This window comes from Bacillus rossius, chromosome 1, assembly GCF_032445375.1.
Source record: "Bacillus rossius redtenbacheri isolate Brsri chromosome 1, Brsri_v3, whole genome shotgun sequence".
Lineage (NCBI taxonomy): Eukaryota > Metazoa > Arthropoda > Insecta > Phasmatodea > Bacillidae > Bacillus > Bacillus rossius.
Genome location: NC_086330.1, coordinates 315,880,161 through 315,905,452, shown reverse-complemented (window position 1 = coordinate 315,905,452; position 25,292 = coordinate 315,880,161). Strand labels below are relative to the sequence as shown.

Below are 25,292 nucleotides of genomic sequence, written 5' to 3'. Positions count from 1 at the left end.
ATAATGGTATTTATTTAGGAGATATATTTCAGTTATAATAGGAACTAAAAAACATATACTGTATTGGTTCGAAAATAGGCCGACCTTTTTTGCCAGTTTTTTCAACCTTGAAATCTAGTCAGCCTAAATGGGGCACTAGCCAAAATAAGTTAAGTACACAGGCGTGGTCACTTGTAGCACATAGCTTTTAAAAGCTCGGTCTTGTTATTTTTGAACTGTATTTAACAGGCTGCTGTAATTTTATTTGCTTGTAAAATGTGGTATTTACAGTAAACAATTAGTAAAAACAGCAATTTTGCCGTAAGGTTATTTACTGTAGTATGCTTTATTTACTCTTCTACCACAGGAAAATCAAAATAGGTTAATGGCACCAGTGTTGGCAACTTGTAGTTGCAACACGAATAAACAAATACCGGTACATACCTACAGTAACAAGAACAATAAAACCTAGTTGCAATATTGGCTGTTTTATGGTTGATTCATACACGTTTTACATTAAACCATTTTGGGTTTTTTACGTCAAAATTAAACGTACCGGTAAATGTTTTTAAGTTACAATTTCTATGAACTTAGAAAATGTACCTATTGCCGTATAAAATGTTGGCACCACTACAAAAGAATGTGAAGATAAACTGAAACACAGGCCTATGCCTATGTAAATATGAACTCTCAAATATTTTGGCAAGTAAGAATAACACATTTTGTCAGTTCAATAAATACTAACTTAGTTGAAGTGTTACTGTGGTAATATGCTGCTGATAATCATTTTAGTTAGTTAAAATTTATTTTTCCCTTATTTTCAGTGTGCTGTAGAAGGGGTCGGCCTATTTTCGGACCAATACGGTACTTAACATTTGCTATTAGAAGATTTTTTTAACCTGTTAACGTAATTCCCGATTGTTGTTTACAAAATGTGTGTCTGCCATGATTTTTCACTAGGGCTACTGCCACTGGTGCATCCTAGTAGACACAAGGTAAATTAGCCCTAAAAGCTTATAATTTACTCTCGAGAGCTGCTGCTGACATACGGGATGATGTAAAATAAACATTGACAGAACATGCGGGCGTCGTTGAGTTACACAAAATGGACGCGAATAGCTATTAAGGAAAGAGAAAATTATTGTTTGTGATTTTGTCACATTATTAATTTGTTGCATTGTATTTAATACTACACAAGTGCCATTGCCATTGTACGTACACGGAAAATAAATTTCACATAAAAGAAAACAGCTCTACTTTGAATCTATGGCCACGCTTCTTCAAATTGTGCCATAATTTATTGACCTCGTTACTTCAAAACCACGCTAATCAAACAGTGTTACTTCGAGGGGCAGGTGTAACTATTTTAACTCATTTACCTTCTGCTCTGTATAATAGTGGAAACAACAGTTACAAAAATACCATAACATTAAATTATTTATTTTATTAATTTTACTTAAAAGTATACAATTTTGGACTACGTATATGTATTAAGTATAGTTCAAAAATATTTGATAATAAAGTACTTATTATGTTGTGGCACCTTGATTAATTTTTAAGAAATAATATTAATAGAATACTTTTAAAAGTAAATTTTCACATGCCAACATTTATTGTTCACTAGAAAAATTTATAGATTTATAGAAATCTATATTTTTGTGATTTTTTTGAACAAGCCTGAAATTAACTGATTTGAAGGCTGGATGTATGAATTATGTAATGCAACTCAAACAACCTTCAGTGTTTTATTTATTCTATGCAAATACTGAAAGTGCTATTCAAAATTTAATACAGGTTTGAGATTTTTTGCCTGATTTGCAACTGTGTTGGAATGTTAGTATTTAATGTGTATATAAGTCAGAGGTCTTAAATTAAAATGTTCTGACGCAGTTTTGTACACTTTGATAAGGACTCCATTTGATTTCTGGTAATGTGTAGACAGTATTCAATTTTTTGCCACATTTTCTAATTCTTGTCCATAGTAAAGGTGGAAATGGCTGCAGCAATCCTCACTTCAAGGTGCTGAATATTCATTTCCTTTTCAGCGTACACAATGTTTTTAATGTATCCTCACTGAAAGAAATAAAAAGTTTTCCTGTGACCTTGCGGGACTATGAGACTTAAAATGCAGCGTTTGCTGTGAGCGGGATTGAACTGCGGGATTACACTGTTCACTCCGCGTGTCACAATGTGGGCCATTGAACATAAGGCTGTGTTGTGTATGCCAAATTGTAGTGCTACAGAAGTGATGATGTTTGCAGCCATGAGAAAAATCTGAATCAGTTTAGTAAAACAACAATTTTGTCTTCTTTTTTTAAATTTTGTAAGGGCATGCTTCAAGGGTTTGTGCAAACCTTAATTACGTATTTTTTTTCTATTCCTTATAATTTTGTCTCCAACAATTGATTTCCTTCAGCAGGGAGGAAAATCCACTTCTTTCTCAGATATTATTGGTCAGCCAGAAGATTTTCTATTCTACACCAGTTATTCTGATTTGTTTCAGCTACCGATTCAAGTCTTTGTTATCTGGAGTTTTTTATCGTGCAAACATCACCACTTGTGTTGCACTGGAACAGTCAAGTTCAGTTCGGCACACCACAACACAAACAGACTTCTGTTCAATGGTCCACATTGTGCCACACGGAGTGAACAGTGTAATCTCACAGCTCCAATCCCGCTCCCAGCGCTTGCTGTGTTTTACATCTCAGTCACAGGAAAACTTCATTCTTTTCTATGAGGATACATTAAAAAAAATATAGTTTAAAAAACTAAAGAAACGTGCTTTTAAAGATTATCAAACTAAAAAGTAAAAAATAATTTTAAAATTTAATTTATGACAATATTATATAAGCAATACTAGTATAAATGAGAAAAAAGCTTGAGGCGCTTTGTGCCATATTTTTTGTATATTAAGCGCCCCATGCTTTTTTCTCATTTATACTAGTATTGCTTATATAATATTGTCATAAATTAAATTTTAAAATTATTTTTTACTTTTTAGTTTGATAATCTTTAAAAGCACGTTTCTTTAGTTTTTTAAACTATATTTATTTTTAACTTTTTAGTTTGATATTCTTTAAAAGCATGTTTTTTTAGTTTTTTAACTATATTTATTTTTAACTTTTTAGTTTGATATTCTTTAAAAGCATGTTTTTTTTAGTTTTTTAAACTATATTTATGTATAATTATCATAGGGAAATGAGATACCGACACTACCTATTACCATCTGAGATAACTATTTGGAGTTGCAATGTCACAAAGAAATGGTAAAGTCTCTCCGAATCATTTACAGTTAGATGTATGGATATAATCTTAGAATTTACCGGAGAGAAAAAAGAAAAAAATCATTTTTTCTTTCGGCGTGGCCGGGAGTAGAACCCACGATCGCAGAAACCGAAAGCTGACGTCACAGAAGTCGCGCGCCTTAGATCGCTCAGCTAACGAACGCAACGAAATTTGTGGGACATTTTACAGTGATGAGTGCACTCACTCTTAGTCGAAAGAGTTACAGACAGACAGACAAACATACAGGTGAAGCTAATATAAAGCATGTAACATTGTGTACTCTGAGAAGATAATGAATATCCAGCACCTTGAAGTGATGATCGCTACAGCAATTGCCATTTTACTGTGGGCGTAAATCGGTAAACGTGACAGGAAATTGATTAATGTCTAAACATTACCCATGTTAAAATGGAGCCCATATCAAAGTGTACTAAGCTAAGTATAAAACTTTAATCTTTTATGAACAAGTATAGATCCATTAAATATTTATTTTACAATAACAGTTTAGAATCCCAGAAATCATTCTCGATGATCCAGTGTGGTAAATATTTTTTTCTGTGGCCAGCAATAGTACGTAGAGCACTTAACATAGTGGTTACTTTTGAAGGGTTAGCGCTCGGACCACAGCCGCCAAATTCTCTCTTCTAACTATTAATATATTATTCTTGAGCCACTGCTCGACACACAACCTACTCAGTATCTCAGTCCCTCACAAAAACATAGCAGTACACAATTTCAGAACCCTCTCAATGGACTTTTTCAACAGAGATTACAAGAAAGAATCTATAAGTCGGGTGGGGACGGCAGTAGCCTGGGTTGTTTTATTATGAACCTGCAGTTTACATTTACACCATACAATGTTAGGGTAGCCACTCATTCCCATAGTTGCTCACTGGGCAACAGGAAGTCTATGCATCAGTTCAGAGTCTAGCACTAAGAGATGATGCTGCTTTGTCTGCACCATCTTCCACTTCACAAATACACCTGTAGTAAGATGTATCCCTAAATAAGTTTTGTGTTGTAGCCATTTATTTGATGCTTATATAATATGTCCAGTTTTTTTTTGTCCGGTGTGTGTTTTTTTTGTCATGCTTCATTTATAGTCCTATATTATTATTCTGTATCCCTCTTTAGCACCGATGCATTGTTAACTTTTCTTAGTTATGAACAATGGATTTATAAGTAATATTTTTGTGCCATATTAGTGTATTATCACAGTTAGTATACAATTTTCTTTACAAATTATGTATTTCTTTTGTTGCATTTAGTCATTGCTAGCTAATATTGGTTATACTCTATTAGATAATCTTATTCAGAATTTGGTTGTGTAATGTACTAGTCAAAATATTTGCACAAAAAAAAGTCTTTGTGGAAAATCACAACACTCTTTTATACTTAAAGTATTTTTAACCATTTGTGATTTTATAGTGTTTTCAGACCTACTTGCATTGCTATCAGTAAGTGAGAAGATTATATATAAACACTTCTTTCATTCTATACTGCTTTCATATGGTAGTGAAATACATAAATATATTTTTTTAGTTATTTAGTTATTTTTAGTTATGCATTTCTGCATTTCACAGGTGTCTTTTCCAGTTGTTGAAAATGATGTAAAAGTGTTTTCCATTCATGTTTGTGACAATCATGTTGTCATTCTTGCTCGAGAGATGTAATCAGCTGTGTTAGATACATGCACTGTCTCTGTTGTGGCAGGATTTCAGTTGCAGTTTATTAATGCCATACCATGCTGTTGCTAGCGACAAGATTTTCTGTTTTATTTTTAAAACAATTTCGTTTTTGAAACTGTGTTTTTAAACAAATAATACTTAGATACATATTTCTTAATACTAATTTTGTCAAAATAGTGCTCTTAGACTAATATATGATGCACTTTAACAGTAAAATAATTTATAATATATAGTTTGGGCATAACTGTTTTAAATAAAAATACATCTGAAAGTGATTGTATTTTTGGAAAATATACAGATATCAGAAATGTAAAAAATTACTGATAAGAGATGCGAGCTCAAAGGAAAATTAATATTTTTTCAGTCTAGATATATTTAGGCAAAAACTTCATGCTAACAATATTACATTCCTTGAATTTAATACATTAAAATAGAGAATTTTTTTGCTTGAAGTTGAGTTTTGCTAAAATGCTCATTAATGTAATAGTTTTAGTTTTATTTTGGTGCTTTATGGTGTAATAATTTTCATTTTGGTGTAATATGATGCATTTACCTGCTTCTTTGTGTTATTTCGGTTTAATTGCAATTCACCACTTATCTTGTCCCTAGCTATGGCACGTGTTCCATCAGACACGTTGTTTTCCACCGTCCAGAAACATAGCTTTTGTGAGAGCATCTGCATTACTGTGGAAGAGTTCCACTGTAATTTTGAGTGTCTGGGCAGGTTGAGCTATGCGACTCTTCATTTGTAAAGCTTTTATTTGATTACCTCTTGCCTAGTCGCATCAAAGAACACTCAGTTATAGTTTGTTGTTGTGTATGGTTCCTCGATCGCTCAGAGTCTGGAGCTCAGTTGGGGAGGAGTGGAGATGAGAATGATTTAAAGATAATACGGAATACATATCGGAACTTTCGTTTGTCTGAGTTCTATTAAAGGTGGTCCTCTTTTTGAGTAAAGAAAAAAAACAATAGTAGAATCATAACTTTAACATTATTTTGTGGTTAGCCAAATGAGCTTAATCATTAAAACAAACAAAAGGTATCACAAAGAGTGCCGGCCAGGCTTACGATAATTAAACAGTAGTCAAGTACATACAATATTCTTTCTATATTGACGATCTTAAACCGATGAAAATGTTTTTGACATTCTTTTTAGGTTCCTTTACTTTGGAGAGTACTATGTCAAATAATTTAATTAGATGTGAAGGAAAACGTATCTCCTTGCTAGTTCCAATTAAAGTTATGCTGATTGCGTGGTGGGAGGATAGAAGGCAAACTTCGGTGGAAGGGCTTGGATACTATGGCCTGAAGAGGGCAGCATCAGGCCAGAGAATTTAGCAACTGACCCATATGAATAGTATATCAGGTACAGTTGAAAATCACACTACGTAAAAGAGATGATCCATAGTGAGCAAAAAAAAAATGCTCACAAAGCTTTAAAAGGCAAAACAGAAACAGAAAAGTATTGTGGAAGATGAAAGTAAAATATCACTTACTGACTGCGGTGGGTAGCACAGGAATTAACTACATACTCGAGAACCATAAACAAACTTGAAGAAGACTAACACACTTCATGTTGATGAAGGAGAAACAAAAAGTAGAAAAGACAGGTAGCATTTAGAAATAAATGTTCCTTCAGCCGAACTTTTGCGTAGACAAACTCCATATGCGTAGAGAGAGTGGAACTGACTGAGACCAGACCACGGAAGAGACAGTCCCTAAGGGAGGATCGTCACACCTAGTTAGAGGAGGCCTTAGTGGCAGTCCAAAAAAAAAAAAAAGTGGGGGCTAATCTGAAAATGGGTTTGGGGGGGGGGGGGGGGGGATGAGTCCAACAGACTGGAAAGTAGCATCCTCAGGAGAAGAAACTAAGAACTCTTGGCGGCACCAACATATCGTTGTCTACAGCGCCATTTGTTAGAGGGTGCAAGGACACCGTAGTAAGCTTAAGACCGGAGAAAAGGGAGTACGGAAAGTGGCTCACCATGATGGCGAAGGATAAGAACTACCAAAAGGCTTAAGTTTAGTTTCACTATTTGTCCACAGATCATGCATAGGGCAGTGCGAAGGGCGCTGGCATTAGGCTAGGAAGGAGGGGTATTTATGAGCCTGATGCTCGTCTGAAGTGGTCTTAGCACAGCACGGTGTTGTTAGCCGGGGGGACGGGTAGGTGTCCATGCGAAGTGAGCTGACAGGTCGCATGCGCGGCTCAGACTCGCCTCAACATGCAACTCCTCGTGTACTTGAGAAGCCTTGAAAGCAAGCTCGGGCGTGACAAAAAGTGCAATGCGCCATCCCTTTAAGAAACCATGGTCGTGGCTGTGCCAAAGAAGAAGTGTAATCGTTATTACATCTGTACATGAGCACAGATGCAGGTAATAGGAAGGCACTGCTAGGACAGCATGGGAACAGAGCGCGGTGAAGGAAATGTGGCATCTAACTGGCACTGTACCAATCGAACCTCTGAAAATAAAATAAAATTTAATGTCCCTCAAGAAATATATTTAAGCCTTAAAATTACCAAATACGTACCAATATAATAAATCATTAAAGAAAATCGGTGATGACTAGTGCCAATAAGTGGCACAATAAAATGTTGTGAATCTTGAACAAATGTTATAATTTGGTAGTTGCATTTTCTTAGTATATGTATTTGCAATTATTTTTGGCACAGTGGTTTGTTTGTTTTTGGTGTTTTGGCATTTTTTGTTGTTGCTTGCAAATTGTGTTAGCACTGTTATGTTTTCATTTTATTGCACATTTTTGTTTATAAATTTTTATGGTGGTGGAAACACGTGTAAAAATTTACAAAGCCTAATAATAGATTGTACATATTAAAAAGTTGTACAACTGTTTAATTCATAACTAAACTTGCATGATGATAATATATAAAATAGTCTAGCATTGTGATCTTAAAAATGATACAATAAACAATTTTCATGTGGTTTCCTCCACATAATAGTCAGTAATATTTTTGCTTTATTGTTTGGTTGGAATGATGCATTGGAAAGTTTTATATGGTTGCTGAAATTTTTTTTTCTTTGCAAAGTACTCTTTGGTAGTGCATATAATAATTTTCATTAGAAAAAAAAAATATTTTTAACTTTAAAAAATGAAGTCCTGTAATATGGTGTTACTTTAATTTTTATTTTTTGCACAGTGTTGTATGCACTACTAGGGTTTACTTGTAAGCTAGTTTGCTGCTGCAATTGGTTCTGCCATTTGTGTGTGATTAGTTAATTTCTGTCCTCGTACACATTTTTTTTTTGTTATTCATTCATGGTTTATTTTTGTCTTGTGCCTACGCCACCTTACTCTCCCGTTGACATTCTCCGTCCCCTCGTCACCCTCCTTCGTTGCCTGTCGGGGAATATAATCAGCCAAGGGGCGCACCAACATCGAGCTGCGGGAACAGTTCATCCTGGCCGATGGGGTGTCGCAGACCATGACGGCATTCAAACCCAAGACGAGCCTTGGTGGCACTCAGCAGCGGTCCCAGTCTGTTGCTGGACCCATCACCAAGGTTTGTGCCCCGCCCCCTCCCTGCCCCGCCACGCACACGAGCAGCGTAACTATCCGTTCACAACCACTTCGCGGGGTCAACTACTGTAATTATAAACAGGCCAGAGTTTCACATTGAAATGATTTAGTTACTTTGGTAAAATATGTCGGCCAGTTCCTTACAATTTCATGATTCTTGGGAGATATTTTTGTCAAGGGTGTGGGTGTTTACTGCATCTGCCAAATTTGTGCTATTTAACCAAAGAATTTAGGGTTCTTATGGTTTTCAGGAAATATCCAATGATCGTAGTTTAAATTTGTGGTTTTTTTTGAGTTGGTAGAATTTTGACAATGATTGGATGTTTTGCTGCTCTGTGTGTACAGTGACCAAAATATCCTTTGTTTTCTTTTCTTTCTTCCTTCTGCTTTCTTGTGATCTGTCTTTATTCTGTATTAGTAGTAGTATATGGCCAGTCTCTTGAAATTTTCATACACTTTTTAAAAAAAAAGCTAGCAGTGTTTTTGGTGTCAACATTTTAATCTTATTATTGTTATGATATTGTTGACAATTATACATCATAACACTGAGTATTAGTGTATTTGTTTTCCCCTAAATTATGTTGCTATCTTTGATGGACTGCAAATGTCTGTAAACCTTCTGAAAGCCATTGCAGCTCCAATGAATTTTACATTACATAATTATCTCTGAAAAAGGTTAATTAAAGTAGTTCATTTGATATTGGTAGTGAATACTTTTATGACATCTAAATTTATACGTATCTGTGATTTAGTTAATTATATGGTCATTAAAGGGTGTAGCATCAGCATTGTGATGGGCCATTACATTTGTAATTTTTTAAACATAATGTTGTGATAAACAGAGTTGCAAACTAACCAATGCAATTAATATTAATATTGCAAAAGATTTCATTATTAAATTATAAACCACAAAATTTCTCATATTACAGCTGTTAAATTTGAGTTGGTAGTTAACAAGAGGCACTTATTACTTTAATTAAATGTTATTTTTTCCATATATTTTAATTATTCATATTGATTTATGCTGTTATATTGGCTTGAAATCTCTTTTTAAATTTCTCTCAAAACTAATAGAAATTCTGATGGTATAAAAATTAATGTTATTTTCCTGTATTTGAAATGTAAGAGTTCTCTGTTTAAAATTTTTGTGGCATAAAGAGAAAATACTTAATTAGTTTACAGCAGAAAAATTATATTTTTCAACAATAAAGTTTATTTACAAATGCTAGCTTTTTTTTTTAAAATAATAGACTTACGGCAAGTCACTTCACTTTCGTCATGCAGTGCACAAAGCTTTAGTGTCATAGCTTTTTTTTTAGTATATGCACAGTAGAAGCACATTGCACTAGTGATTATTTTGCTGTAATATATATATATATATATATATATATATATATATATATATATATATTTTTTTTTTTTTTTTTTTTTTTTTTACCTCAGGTGTGGTAAGCTTATAACTTCACAGAAGTATATCACATACCTTTTAAATAATGAAGTTGCACATCATTTCAGTTTGAAAAATTCAGGTGACATGGTTCTGTCTCTATTCACTACCATGGCAGTGTGAAGTAAATGTTAGGTTAGCCTCTCTTGGTCTGTGGTATCTTCATTAAGAGATCAGCATCATCCACGGACGATGGCTCTATTGGCGGTAGCTTGGCACCGGGCTGCAGCTAATGTGGAGGTCAGTAGCTTTTTGTTTCTCGAGGTCAGCTCTTTTATTTGTTATCTTGCTGTATATGGACTGTGGAGGCTTGGTGGCAGTTTCGTCTGGGCTGCGGGCATCTTGTTCCAAGGTAAGCTATCATCTTGTGCTGTGAGGTGATGACAATTACCACTATAAAATAAAGGAAAAATTTATTGCAAGTTACGTATTTAATTTTGTTTGTAGTATTTCATTACTTTTGAACACTAAATTGATTTTACAGTTTTATAGAATTTCAATTGATTTAGTGAATATAATGCCTTTTGTGAATATAAGTTTCTTTGTTCGAATACAAATACAAATATGAAATCAAATTCAAATAGTAATAATGAGAATTGGGATCCTGCTAAAACCGTTTTTTTTTTTCCACACATAATAAATATGAAGGTTATTATACTGAAGTGAAAGATGATTCCATTAAGTCAATTAAAATAATTTTAAATGAAATGTTTGTTAAAAACATTAGTTAAAATTTCGAGAGAAAAAAGTTTTTATACAAGCTTTTTTAACCAATCTTTCAGTACAGTTTTTACTCACCTTATTAGTCTTATTAGTTTTTGCCTTAGTTTTTTTGAATCATCCACAGGTTTTTTTTTCCCACAGTACAGTAGTGAAATAACTTTGAATGTTTGTTGCATTTTTAAAATAATAATTTTTATGTTTGGTTTATGCAGTCCCATTAAACCATCTAAACTGGGTATTCATATTGCACAAATGACTTAACCTTAACATTGAATAGTGATATACATTAAACTCATGAAGTATGCTTGTCAAATATTAGTTATTTGAAAGCGTTAGTATTCACTGTCAAATTAATAATTAATAATAAACTATTTATATTTGTATTCAATAATTAGAATTGTAGCACATTTGCACAGGCCTAACAAAGATGTTTCGAATATCTCTTAAAATGTCTTTTAGTTTGAAAGTTATTCACCACAGCATAAGTAGCATTACTGTCATGTCACTGATATGCTAAAACTTTCTAGCATACTTTTTTTATTTTGCATGTATATTCAATTACCTCAGGAGATGCGATGTTAGTAATCAAGAACGCTTTCAAAAACATTTTGCTGAGAGAATTTTGTGCAAGAAAAAAAAATATATATATCATTACATTACCTGACCTAGTATAGGTGCGTGTAATAATTATTAAAATGTAGTTTACACAAACCATTCATAATTTAGTGCAATTTGTTCTCCATAAAACAGGTTTTTCAAACCAGATTGTGACCTCCAAACTTATTGTTTTAGTAGTTCAGTTATGATTTTTGAAATATAGTATTCTTAAAAGATTTAATTTTTTTGTACCCTTCAATATTTTTATTATGAGGTGTATGATGACATTTTTATACACAAACATTTATAATAAATACATTGTCCTGAATGGATCTCAACATCATTGAAATATTTGGTTTCATACTGTGACTTGATGTAAGTTGAAAATTTCTGGTTAGAAGTGTAGTGGAGTAAGTTTTGAGGGGGTTTCTACTTTGTTTCTCTTTACAATTTTCAGTAGCTGTAAGTATTGTTCGGCACAGAATAATTTTGTGTCCATCAGTGTTTACCTGTCGAAACTGTTGCGCACATGCTGAAACATTACCATCTAAACTGCTGTAAAGGATGATGGTGAACACGTGCTGTGGACGGATTGCTACCATCACGGTTAGGTTTTTGAAAGTTAGGAAGCTGGGTGTCGCTGAGACGTCACCAGCGCGCCATACAAGACAGTGCAACTAAGTGGTAAGCTCTTTGTTGTGACATACACTTCGTTCCAGCTGAAGAGTTCATGAGCCAGCTAATGCCCATCTTTGAGAGCCTGCGACAGCGGGAGCAACTCCCGTACTCTTACCCGTTGGCCATGGGTGGCACGGGCTCGACGGCGCACGCCCACGCGCCCTCGTACCACTGGGTAATTACTGGCGACTGTGCGGCCGGCTGCGGCCAGGACAAATTCTACCAGCATTCACTTCACTGCAGCGTGCACATACAGCGATGTTAAACAACTTAACAATGAATTTGTACAGTTCTCCAACTTCCACGAAAGTGTTTGCAATTCAATTTAATATCACTTGACAATTTACCAAAAAGTACAGATTTACAAACCTACATTCATTCTTCTGACCATCGGTAAAATTTTATTCCTGTTAAATTGTTAAGCAATGTTAGCGTAGGTAATTTTTAAACGCCATAAAATATTTTGATATGTGTTCTTTAGGTCAAAATTTATGAATTTGGCATTACGTACCAGTACTAATGTTAATGTTTCACTTAAATTGCATAAAGTTTTAATATCCGCAGCACCGTACCTGATATTTTTTAATTCCTGTTACTACTGTAATGTAAGTATGGTGCTATTAAACATTCTTTTTTCATTTATAAGACCATAATCATAGGTCAGTTTATTTTATTTTGTCCTAAACAATTTTAAAGCATGCCCTAAACAAAAAAATATAAAAAAATAATATGTAATTTTTTAAATATTTTATGTGATCTTTCAAATTTTAAGTTGTATAAATATTTTTTTTTTTTTTAATATTGAAGGATAATGTGGGATTCCAAACTCTTAATTTTCTTATTCAATAAATAAGTTGAATTAATATATTGTTCCTTAAGAACATAATGGTTAATTTTGTAATTCTTATTACTGTTCATGTTCAACTTGTTGATGTAGTAGTTCCTAATAGAAGCTGTTATTTGCTTTTGATGAAAATGTGTGGCAAGAAGTAAACTTAGTCCCCTATGCCACATTAAAATAAACTGCTTTGAACCCTGTTTAGGCTTGTGAATACTGAAGGTAGTGGTCAAGTGTCTGTCGCCAGTATAATCGCTGCCTGCTGCGATTGTTTGGAGGATATGCTAGTACTTGCAGCATTCTACGTCACCATGTGGACAGTTTTTTTTACGTATCTCTAAACCCTATTGTCACTTTATGTGGTAGTTAGACCATCTACGGTATGCACAATGAACGATCAATGGCTGGTTGAATGCCGACAAGTTACGGATCCAATCTGTGCTGATTCTGTCACCGGTGTCACTGACGTGGTGGTGGCTTTTGTCACAGCTTACACGGAGAGCTGATTCAGCTCATGGCATGCACCTGCGGAATATCTTTGATTTCATATCCACCCTGCGAGTGAGGTCTATGGTCAGATACATTTCCCTCTGCTAAGTTTAAGTTGCACATAAAATGTACAGGTTCTTACAGATTTTAAATAAAGGTTGGTGACTTTGAATTTTCTATAACTTTTTATGTTCTGCAAACTGTGCTTTTAAAAAAGTGTAAGTTACTGACATAACTATTACCTAAGAGGAAATTAAATTGTAGTTTTAAAGTATGCATAAAATAACTCAGCAACAGTTTAACACTTACAGAACAGAATGTACTTAAATTCTGAGTGAATGCTAGTAGAATTTGAGCTGGTCTCGCTATGCAAGGAAGAAGATTGAAATTTTTGTTTTTTGAGTTTTTGCGGAAACACCCCCACCTCCCCAATTGCTTAGAGTTTTGTGATTTGTTCTGTCCGCTACTAGACCTTACAGCTTGTTTGAGAAGTACTGGGCTGTCCATTGATATGCTACATTGAGTTCATCACATCACACAACTACACTTGTTTGGGTACACACATTGTACAGTGTCATTCAAGTTATTTATAGAAGTTACCCATCTATTGGGATAGCTGGTTGAGTTACTAGTTCTTGAGGTGAACTACCATAGCATACTAAGATTAATCAATAACCTAACTTCCGATATGTATGACTGTAGGTTACTATCAAAATAAATTGCCTAATTTTTTTTGCAGGTAATAATAATAATTTTTTTTTAGTTTAAATATGCAGTTGGTGTTGTGTTTTTAAGACTACACTTTTTTTCTTACATTTCTTTGCTTTACTAAAAAATAAATGGTAGCCATGGTTACCTTTTTTATTAAATTATTTTCAAGAGAAAACTATATATCCTAAATTAATTAACATAACATAAAATAACATAAAAATGCTAATGTTTTTGCAGATTATTGCTTTTATCAAAACTATAATTTTTATTTATTGTAGAATACACCAGAAATGTTTTTTTTTATATATTTTTTTACTTGTGCATTGTTCTGTTTGAGTGTAGAATGGCTAATTTTTGTTAAATGAGTAAATGGAAAAAACATATTTGCCTAGGAATTTAAAAGGATACATCGCTATATTCAAACTTATTATGTACTAATATTAGTTTCATCAATAATGGTTTGCAGTTAAGAGAAAATCTTTATGTAATCTTTATGTTTGTAGCTCGAGAACATCATGTACAACCTCACAGAAGTCGGGTTTGTTTTAATACAGGAAAAAATTATGGGGCTGTCAGGGTGTGCTTGGTTGTTGGTTTAACATCATATCTAGGGCAGAGGGTTACTTGTAGTGTATTGGATTGAAATGAGAAACATCGACTGTAATAGAGGTTCTTGCATCATCATTCACTGAGCACACCGCGTCAACTTTGCGATGGTCCCGAAACCATCTACTCATACTTGTGTGTACTTGTAATTAACCCAGAGCCACCAAGTTTCAACTACATGCATAATTTATATTTTTGGCTGACTCTTGGTGCAGACTGAGGCAGACCTATTAAATTTTTAATTTTTTTTTTAAATACTTAATATTTTTACAAAAAAAAAGTATCCAAAGTACATTATTACTCTCAACAAAATCTATACACAGACAAACGAATCACCGCGTTACAGTTTCTGGGTCGTGAGTAACACTAAACGAAAAGGACGGAGACCCCAGTCTTGATCTGTGATGCTGCACTCCTTCCCTCTTCCCTTCTACAACACCCTGCTTGCCCGGAATCATATTAGCCAGCCGACTATATGCAGAGAGACAACACATCATTTACATTTTCGATGTTAATAGTTAAGTTGTTAAAGCAAGATGATAATAGACATTTTCACTACTGTTCAAATTTTTGTTCAGGCACCTATCTATGTTTTGGTCTGATTTTAAAGACCTTTCATGAAAAATATTTTATTGGTAGTTTTAATTATTAGTAGGGACCAGTATATATTTTAAGTGGTATTGCAACACATTTTGCGATAATATTCATACATACTAATGCAACAAATTAAATTTTGCATTGCAAAATGCTACGTACTACACCTATCCCTCAATTAGCACGACTAATACGTTCGTAAAACTGCTTGTGTTATTCGAAATTGCGTATTCTGAAGCATAGTTTCCATAAATAGCAAGGCTAATTTATTTAGTTGTTCCAAAATTGTGTAGGAAAATATAATTTACGTAATATAAATGCATAGAATAACATTCAACTATAAATATGTCAAACCATTAATCTTTATATGCCTCCCATTGCACTTTGTATGACAAATAGGACACAGCATAATGAGATATACGTGGTTATGTACTTTATCGTCAGTCGGCTGGCTCACTTGCCCGCCCGGGCGTGACGTTCAACTCGCATCACATACCTTGCCAAACAATCCTTTACTGACAGTGAAACCGGTATTACTGTCCGGATAATTACATTTTATTCTTCAAAAATTAAATTGCTTATTTGCGTATCACCACCAGGTTCACACCAATCCTGTCAGGCCAATGATTATTTTTTTCATTGTAATATTCATTTAACAACCTTTTACATGTGCCTCTGTTAATTTCTGATCTGGAATTAATGTCAAATGTATCCCGCTAGTACAACCAACAGAATCAGACTTATATAGGTAGGAGTCCTTATTTTGTACGATTGTGCGCACAGTTGACTTGCTTAAAACTAAAGTGCGACCAACATAAGCGTGGCCTTTATGACAATCTGCGCGCTATAAAACTTCTGGTTTTGTCTCAAATACTTTAATGCGATGCATTATGAGTGATCAAGCATGTACAGTTACCGGCAGCTGAATGGGCAGACGTTGCTTTTGTTTGAGTGAATTCCCTGCCACAGGCTAGACTGAGTTCACGGCCCGGTTTGTGGCCAGGCGACAACGGTACGGCATGGCGGCATACGCGCGGACGTAAAAACATTCGGTCCTTTACACTCCATAGCCGCAATTTAACTTGCTGTAGCTGATGTTTGTACAACAGCTGATAGTGTAGTCAGACCTGCGCCCACATCTCTTCTCCCCCTTGTTTGGCTAACTGAACCCCACGGCACATCTGTTGTTTACAAAAGTTGAAATAGACTCCGTGGCGTTGTGTCCAACATTTTTTTTTTGCCTGCCGAGATATTGTTTTAACTGAAATTTACAGAAGTGCTATTCAAGACTGGGGCAGTAAAATTAACATTGCACTAAATGAATCCGCGCAATCTGAAGACGTGTAAGTGAGGGATAGGTGTGTGTGTGTATATATATTATTTGTAAATATCACTCTAATTTGTCCTATGAAAACATACAAGCAGTTCTAGAAGTATGTGCAACTTTATGATGGATGTCTCAAATTTTGACTACATAATCTATGAAATTCCTTGTTTCAAACCAAAACAGTGGATGTCTTATAGTGTTTAGTGTCAATAATCTTATAAAAAAATTGGAGAGCGGAACTTGATCCACAAAATTTGTGGTTACAATTTGAATCCAGTGAAAACTATGTTCATCTTTTATACTGTGGCTAGTGTTGGGGAAATTACGAATATATACGTCAGTTACCATTTGTATTTTCCTTTATTGTTGGAACGCGTGGTGTGAATTATAAGAGAGACAACTACTTTGTTAAACACACAAAATCTGACATGCATACGCATGCTGTGAATTTTGGAAAAACCAAAATAAATACTTCTTTTTTGAAGAAGAAAAAATCATTGGTAAGTCAATGTCTACTGTATGTGAAAAACAAAAAAGGTGTGTGGGTAATCTCATTGACATAGTTTATGTATTGACCAAAGAAGAAATTGCTTTTAACAAATTTGTCCATAGTTTGTTCATGTTGAAAACCTCATGGTGTTAACCATAGTGATAATTAAAACTGAGTTGAAAATGCCAAGAATTCTGAGACTGTTTTGGCCCAGGCATAAAATTTAATTTAAAAATTATTTGAAAAATGTTGCATACTTCAGCATTTGCTGTGAGGGTTCAAGTGTGTCACTGAAATGGAAATCACAACTCTGATATATGTAGATAAAGATGCTGATGTACAATGTTAATTTCTTAAAATAGCCTATCTAGAAGATGGAATGGCGAAGGACATTATCAATGCTAATACAAGGCCGATGGTGCTTCTGTGATTTTGAGTCGTAGAAAAAGTGTAGCTGCTTTACTTAAAGATACTTACCCATGGTTCCTTGTAATTCACTGCTTCAGTCACCATATGGTGTTAAGTGTTAAGGACTATGTTCAGGCAACATATCTGTCAGGCCAATGTTCTGTACATATTTTATAATAATTTTGAAACTAACTTCTCATTGAGCTAAAGACTTGAATATCTCTTACTTCTTGTTGATGGATAAACATAAGAAAGCAATTAGATATAATAATTTTCTATTTCAAACATGCTTAAATGAAGAAAATGAAATAAACCTAAAAATTTTCACATGTCTTTGTCATTATCTCATCAAGATGTTTAAAAATGATGTAAAGTTTCACACAGACAAGACTTAGAAGTAGAAAATTATTACTAATAATAAAAGGTTTTAATATACAATGTTTTTAAAACTAAATAAAAAGTGTTAAATAATTTCTCTTAGTCTCATAAATATTCAAAACCCCATTCATATTTTTAAAATTGTATAAATTTTCCCAAAAATTGGTGATGGTGAATTTTCAGTAGTTATGATATTACTGGTAATAATTACAATTAAAAACTTGGGGTACATGCAATACATATTTGTTATTCATGTCAATCTGTATTGATTAGAAAACTGATTAATCAATCCATATTGTTTGCAGTGCAATAAACTATTCAGTCGAACTGTTGATACACAAGTCGATTACTGTGCCTTAGGTAGTTGAGAAACAAATAATCAGTGTGAATGCCAGCCAGCCCTGAGTTAGAGTAACTGACCGCCTTCTGAAAGTTGAGAGAAGTACCCTTACACAGTGGCAATGCAACATACAAACACCGAGACTGGACATTAGCTACATGATATCAGAAGTTTATGGTTAAGACAAAATAAATGTTATAGTAACCAGCAGTTGTTTATATCATTTAAATATAAGTATGCTTTTTAGTAATTATTACCTTGTTGCAACTTTATTTTCAGTGTTTTTAAGCTTATCTTAAAAATTTGAAAATAATTTTATTTTGTTATAAAATGTTTGTGTATTGAAAAAAGAAAATTACTTGTTTTTAAGGTCAGGTTCTATCCCAAGAACTAGTAAACTATAAATAACTATATATATTTTTCAATGATTTAATTTTGAGGGTATATACTTGATTTGAATATAGTTTCATTAATGAAAATGTGAAAACTTGAATGACACTTCTTTTTTTACTGTTTCAAACACTTAGAGCACACTTCACAGTATTCGTAATTTACACAGTTTCCTAAGCGTGATAACAGTTTCTTAACTTTTGCTTTATTCATGATGTTTGCAACATCATGGACAATATTCAGTTGGCTCTGTCGATAAGAAGCTACATAATTCTTAAGGACTGCATTACATTATATTTCATTTGTGTTTGAATTTTTTAGTTTTTTCTCTTGCTAGATTTTTTTGGATTCTTGTTTATTAGTTAGTTTTTTTCTCCATTTTGTCCAATTTTCGACCCTGCAGAGCAATCTAGATTGACAATGGCTTGTAACCACCCCATGCATGTGTGTTATGGTGGTGATGTAGTAACTGTGTATGGTAAGTGCTTTTAACCGTGACCTACTTGTCAATTTTCTTTCGTCGCTGTCAGTTGTGATTGTGGGAGCCAATGAGCAACTTCAGGTGGTCCCCTTGTCACTGGTTGCACGGGTGAGTTTTTGAAGACTACCACAGTTATTGTTTTTATCCTTCAGACTAATCCTGCTTCATTTCTTCATACTTTTAACCAATTTACGTACCCTTTGTTTTTAGCTAGAAATATGTGCAAGCTAAAAATGTGTTTATAAGTACCTGAAATATGATAAAATGTATTTGGAGCAGTTTGACATACTGTGTTTGTTAATTTTTTCCTATTGTATTAAGCATGGATTGGTAATTGCTGATGCTTGTATGTTGTGAGTGGATTTTTAATGTATTGCTATGACTTGAAACATTCTTTAATTTTACTTGGCTTAAAGTTTAAAGTTTTGTTGCAAATGAACTAAAAAAAAAAAATTCAAAACTATTTTTTTGTGTTATTTGCTTATTTGTTAACATAAATAAAAAAAATTAATGAAAGTTTGAAAGATATTAAGTCTTGCAACAATGCAATATTAATTCAAAAGCGTTAAAAGTACAGAATGACTCACTAGGTAGTTGACTCTAATCCCAAATATAGTGTAGATGCTGAATTTTATTGTGAGGTATTTCTAGTTATTTTTTATAGATACAAAATCATACGAAGCCACAGGAGAAACTGTTTCTTGCTTGTAGGAGTAAGTATTCTTCATGTAGCAAAATTTAGCTTTGACTGATAGTGATAGCATTGTGACAAAATTGAGTCGACTACACAGTGAACCATATTGTGCGTGCACAAGTTCATTTGTTTGAAGAGAGCGTGTGTGGTCATGCTGTACCGTGCTTGACGCAGGTGCGCGAGCGAAGCGCTCGCAGCGTGCCGATGGGCCATCGGCAGTCCAGCACTACCACCACGACCACCACCACTACTCGCTCGTCCTTCTCTGGAGGAGCGCGCACGCCTGACTCCCTCAGCGACACCGAGAGCTCGCTGACACGGCCGCTGCGCAAGGGCTCCGCCCCGCCGCGCTCCGGTCTCACGCCAGGTACGACAGTCGTTTCCCTCCGGAACAGTCTCCAACTGCATCTGTTTCCGCGCTTGGGCACCAACACAGTAGTTAAGTTTCATTTTTACTACGTAAACAATCATGGTCATTGTCCTACAATGCTGAGTAATTTTAGCTACTCACCCAGAAAGATTGGTTAAGATATGCATGATTGTCCACTCTCCTGTCCCTTCTCCTGTAATATGGAATTTCACCTTTGAGAAGATAAACCTTTTCAAGTAAGATTATTGAATATTGCTTTAAATGTTTTCAAATAGATTTAAATAATGTTAAAAGAAATTTTATTGTTTTGATTATTTACTCTATATATGAGGTTGTTGGCAGGTCACAAAAGTAACTGAAGAGCTTATCAGGAAAGTCACAAAATGTCCTTAAATAAACAGTAATTGTGCTGGAAGTCGGGGAGCTTAAGTTTCATGCAGTCTTTTGCTAACTCGCATTTTGCTTTTTGATGCCTCACTTCAGTTTCTAGTTTTATATTAAACATAAACATTTGAGGACTGTCCTCTTAAATCATATGGAAATTATCTGTGAAAATATTTTAGTTTTTTAACTTAAAAATCTGTAAGTTCCTGTGAAAAGTAAATTTATTTTTACCATGCTTTTATTAGCTTGACCTGTATATTTTCCCATTCAATTTTTACCCACTTTTTGATGTTCGAATGTGTTGAAAATTGACATACATATAAAGGACCTCTCGCCACACAGTATTTTGATAATACTTTAGTGTTGGTAAGGGGGGGGGGGGGGGTCAGAGGGTCAAATAACTAATTTCGAGCTATGGGTAATAACCATGCTTTTTGTGTATCCATGAGGTCGGGGCATGGTGGAAATTTGCCTCTGGGTCAACTGTGCCCCTGGTAAAAATTTAATTCTAAAAATATGTAGCTCTTACCATTTTTTTTGTAATACAAATGTTTTTATTAGTGTGTGTCTTGAATGCATTTGTGCCTGTTTCTTTACAGTGCCTGCCTATTGTACACTTGTCTGTTTTGATGCCATTCAAAACTTAAATAAATAATTCTCTCACAATTATAGAACATTTTTTGTATGTAGTTTGGTTAGTTTTGAGTCATCAAAATCATTTGTAGATGATGGTAGCCTGATAGTGACTTTAAATGCTTTTCTTTCCAGATACTGCATAACATCTTTCAATGTGGTTAATTACAAATTAAAATATCCTTCACCCTTTTATGATGGTGGTAACTAAATCGTCCTGGCATAAGTTGATAATAAGACTGTACAACCAGTTGATGCACTTACGACCTCCATTATAATTTTTTTTGCGTTAGTTTCCAACACATATCAAAAGACATGGTAATATTCCTAGTCTGGTGAGACGTGTGGTAAGACTGTGGTTGTGTGTGTTGTGAAGTGGTAGTGGCAAGGGCAGTAGTTGTGAGGGGTGCTGTGCTGGCAGGAGGGAGCCTTCCCGGCAGCAAGGCCGGTAGTCGCCCCGGCAGTCGTCCTGGCAGTCGTCCTCCGAGCAGGCAGGGCAGCAAACCTCCGAGCAGGCATGGCTCCACTCTGTCGCTAGACAGCACAGGTACGCCACTGTTCCTTCTGCTGATTCTTTGTGCTCCTATTGATGGAGTGCATAACTAACCGTCACCCTTTATTTGTTTCTTAATATTGATTTCAGATCCCATGTTAGCTCTGTTGTAGTTAATAATAGTTTTAATGACTACTTTTTTCTACAATAATTTTGATTCATTGTTACAGTAGAACCCCGATTATACGTTACCACTTTTTTACGTTTTCCCATTATTTGCACCATTTTATTTTGGTCCTGTCTTAACCTTGTTTGACGCAATGCAATAAATTCCCGTTGATAATAACACGCCTACAATCTGCTTACCGCAGTTAGCGCTGTTTGTTTATGCTTTACCTACATAAATTTGTTATTCCCGTGTTTGACATGTACATTATACAAATGAAGATAACACTTTCGTGTGATGTACCAAATCGAAAGTGCTTTTGGGAACAATAGCACTGTAGCTTCTGAATTTTTCTAGGTGCTCTTCCATTAAAAATGGTATTTACAGGTTGCCAACACTGGTCTAATAAAAGCAGACTTTGAGAAAATGTTAGCACCCGATGCTAGTACTACATTTTATAGAAATTCAGACTGTCCATCAGTAACCTATATGTAACATATTACGTAGTTTATGTTATGGTATTCATCTTTGTCAAAGTCTGTTAAAAATACGTGGTAGGTATCAAATTTAAATGTCAATTATGTCTTTTGCTGTGATAAATTAACTGAATTTTTATCAATATGTATTTTATCCAGATGGCAGCTTGTAAAAGATGGAAAACATTTTCAATTGATAAAAAATTAGACTAGCACATAGGTACTCGTGTTTCACTTGCTGATAAGTTAGGTATGCCTATTTAAACTTTGAACAAATTGTGAAAAATCATGAAAACATTGAAGGAAATGCAGCCCAGTGTGGTTAATAAAGTACTGTATTCTTATGAATAGTCTTAAGCTTTAAATATCAGAGTTGTTATGAATTGCTAATTAAAATATGAAAGTACATATGTACATGTACTGTATGTATGCTTACTTAAACTCTTATCGAGAATAAAAATATGAGACATTAATGTTAATTATTGTATATAGATATGCTTCACACACATTTAATAATTGAGTGTATCAGAGTATGGTAAGCCCATTTTAAGGTCGTATATCACTGTTCTCTGAGAAAAAAATAATTTTTAATATTTACTTTTCCCTTATTTTACACTTTCCCACATTTTACAACATTTTCCGACACCCCCTTGAATAGTGTAAAAAAGGAGTTCTACTGTATATTGTTTTGATTTCTGTCGCACAGTTGTGCATTTACACCATGGTTGCTGGGTCAAGACATTTCAGTAATCACTGTGTTTTATATTTGGTCCTAGTTCAAACCCTCAAATATCTATATTAAACAAAACATGATACATCAGATGTTCTTACGTTCTTAGCATTGGTTGAGCCCAGATTATATTATCTATTTTATGCTTTCTTGTGTAATTCCTGCATTCAATTTCTGTAATATCACGTTTGACCTGTTTGCCAGATTTTTTTTTTTTTTTTTCATAAGTTATTTTAGGTTTTGTTTCTAGGATTTCAGTTGGAAACTTAACCATCTATCAAAGCTAAATAATTCAATACTAATACATAGAGACCCTGAAAAATGGTGAAGCGCGAAAATCATGAAATAACGCAAAAATTTGATACTATAAACGAATTTTGCGACTTTCCTTTGATTTCGACATAGTCGCGAAATTCACGAATTTTCGCACGAAATTCACGCTTTTTCGCACAAAATAATGCCCTTATGTCGCAAGTTCTATTTATTTACGTCATCATAAACATAGGCGTGAAATAAACATAGACTGAAAGACTAGTGCCGTGATATTATCTTCGTTTTGACACGTTACTGAAATCCACGTATTTTTATTATCTGTTTACAAGCAGTAAATATTGCCATCGCAAATAAAAACAAAATGTAACAAATGTCAACAATCTATATATGCGCACTACCAACATAACAAAATTGACTGTCCACAGTTTTCGTGTTTTGAATAATGGTCGTTTCTGCCGCAAGGCGCACTGGTGTCGATTTTTCTAACCTAATTTAATCGCATCGAGCTAAGATGGCAGTTTTTTTTGCGTGCACATATCTATGAGTGTTTACAAATACCGTCCACACTTTGTAAGTTTTGTGATAGAATTGAATTTATGACTAAGATGCCGAAAACTTCGACAATGTTTGATCGCGAAAGAGATGAAATCGGATGGATTTTATATTTTTGATCAGCGGGACAAAATTATGATGTGCAACTTCTGCAACGTGCCGGTTGATTGGACACACAGACACGTGAAAAAATCATGTGGCAAATGACACACACAAAACAAAACAGAAAAGACAATTATTTTGTCAAGCAAATTCTACTGTGTCTAAACAAATCTCGATAGGTGACAGCGTGAATAAAGCAAACAAGCTTGAAAGTGCAGAAAACAAGAATTTGTTTCTGATTTTGTTAATATGATGCTGTAGTTTAACATTCCTTTGGAAAAAGCTGATCATCCAGCTATCAGGGAATGGTTTAACACCGATGTTGAAGAAGGATAGCCTTATTTATTTAGAAATGTTTTCCCCCTTTAATAAAAGTTCATAAGCATATGGCCTACAATATTATCAATTTACTTACCTTTAGGCCCAACTTACCTTTACTTCAAATAAATATTCAAGTACCTCAGATTAACAAACACACAAATAGGATGGATTGCATTGTGAAATGGTGAGCACACCACAAGATATTTTTGACTGATTGATGGTTTGACTCTGTAATCCAGCAGTAATCTTGAAAATGTTAGGTTAGGTTTGGCTTAGAATTGTTTTGAGTAAATTAGCCCATTAATATTTTCAGCAATAACCTTATAAATGCTACCTATTTATAAGTATATTGTAAGTTATGTATACATTTTAGGTGCAGGGGATTTGCCATCAGCCAACACTCTTGGAGAAACTTATGTCCCAAAAATTGGCCAGGCAAATAAGGAAGCAGTAAGGCACGCTGTAGAAGACAAACAGATTGTATTCTTGTGTGATAAAACGACAAACAAAGTGGGCCGATGTAAGGCAGAGTCTGCTACTTTGTAGTGCCTATCCGCTATGAGGTTTTTTTTACACCGCCAATGGCATAATTTTTTCACCATTTTTTGGGGTCTCTACCGATTGCTTATTTTTACACTGATTTTTTGCACCGCTTGCTTATTTTTACACCGATTTTTTGCACCGCTTTTGTCATTATTTTACACCGAAATGAGCCAGTTTTATTTACCATTTTCTGGGGTCCCTACTAATAGATGCTCAATACAGGAAGATGAGGCACATATGGGATTTTTATGACAAATTTTATCTAATGCTGCACAAATAATATTATCAAGTTTTTTTAATAACTTTACTTTCTTCAAAATTAATAACATTTGATATGGTTCCTATGTTTTTACTATTAGCCTTCAGGCATATGTAAGTTTTATTTGACTTTTTACACAGTAAAATGTGCATAATGTTGCTGAATATTCGCATCGCAAGTTCAGTAGAAACATTATAAACCGGGTGTTGATGGCTGAAAACAAAACACGTTGAACGCCACTCGTACCATCCGCGGATAAGTTTGGTTTTGGCAATTTTGACGCATCGAACCCAAAATTTGGTACAGG

The 25,292-nt window shown here is 34.3% G+C and overlaps 1 protein-coding gene across 36 annotated transcripts in view; it reads left to right on the top strand.

The window, feature by feature from the left end:
* The window catches only part of LOC134527943 (dystonin), a 667,118-nt gene that overhangs the window by 617,607 nt on the left and 24,219 nt on the right, over positions 1-25,292 (top strand). For 26 of the 36 annotated variants that reach the window (XM_063360992.1, XM_063361024.1, XM_063361021.1 and 23 more), the window contains 3 exons: positions 8,333-8,475; positions 19,858-20,050; positions 21,492-21,617. In XM_063360992.1, coding sequence (XP_063217062.1) covers positions 8,333-8,475; positions 19,858-20,050; positions 21,492-21,617 — 462 coding nt within the window. Of the gene's footprint in view, positions 1-8,332; positions 8,476-11,978; positions 12,113-19,857; positions 20,051-21,491; positions 21,618-25,292 lie in introns of all 36 variants that reach the window. The other 10 variants (XM_063361019.1, XM_063361025.1, XM_063361007.1 and 7 more) reach the window with 1 other exon arrangement.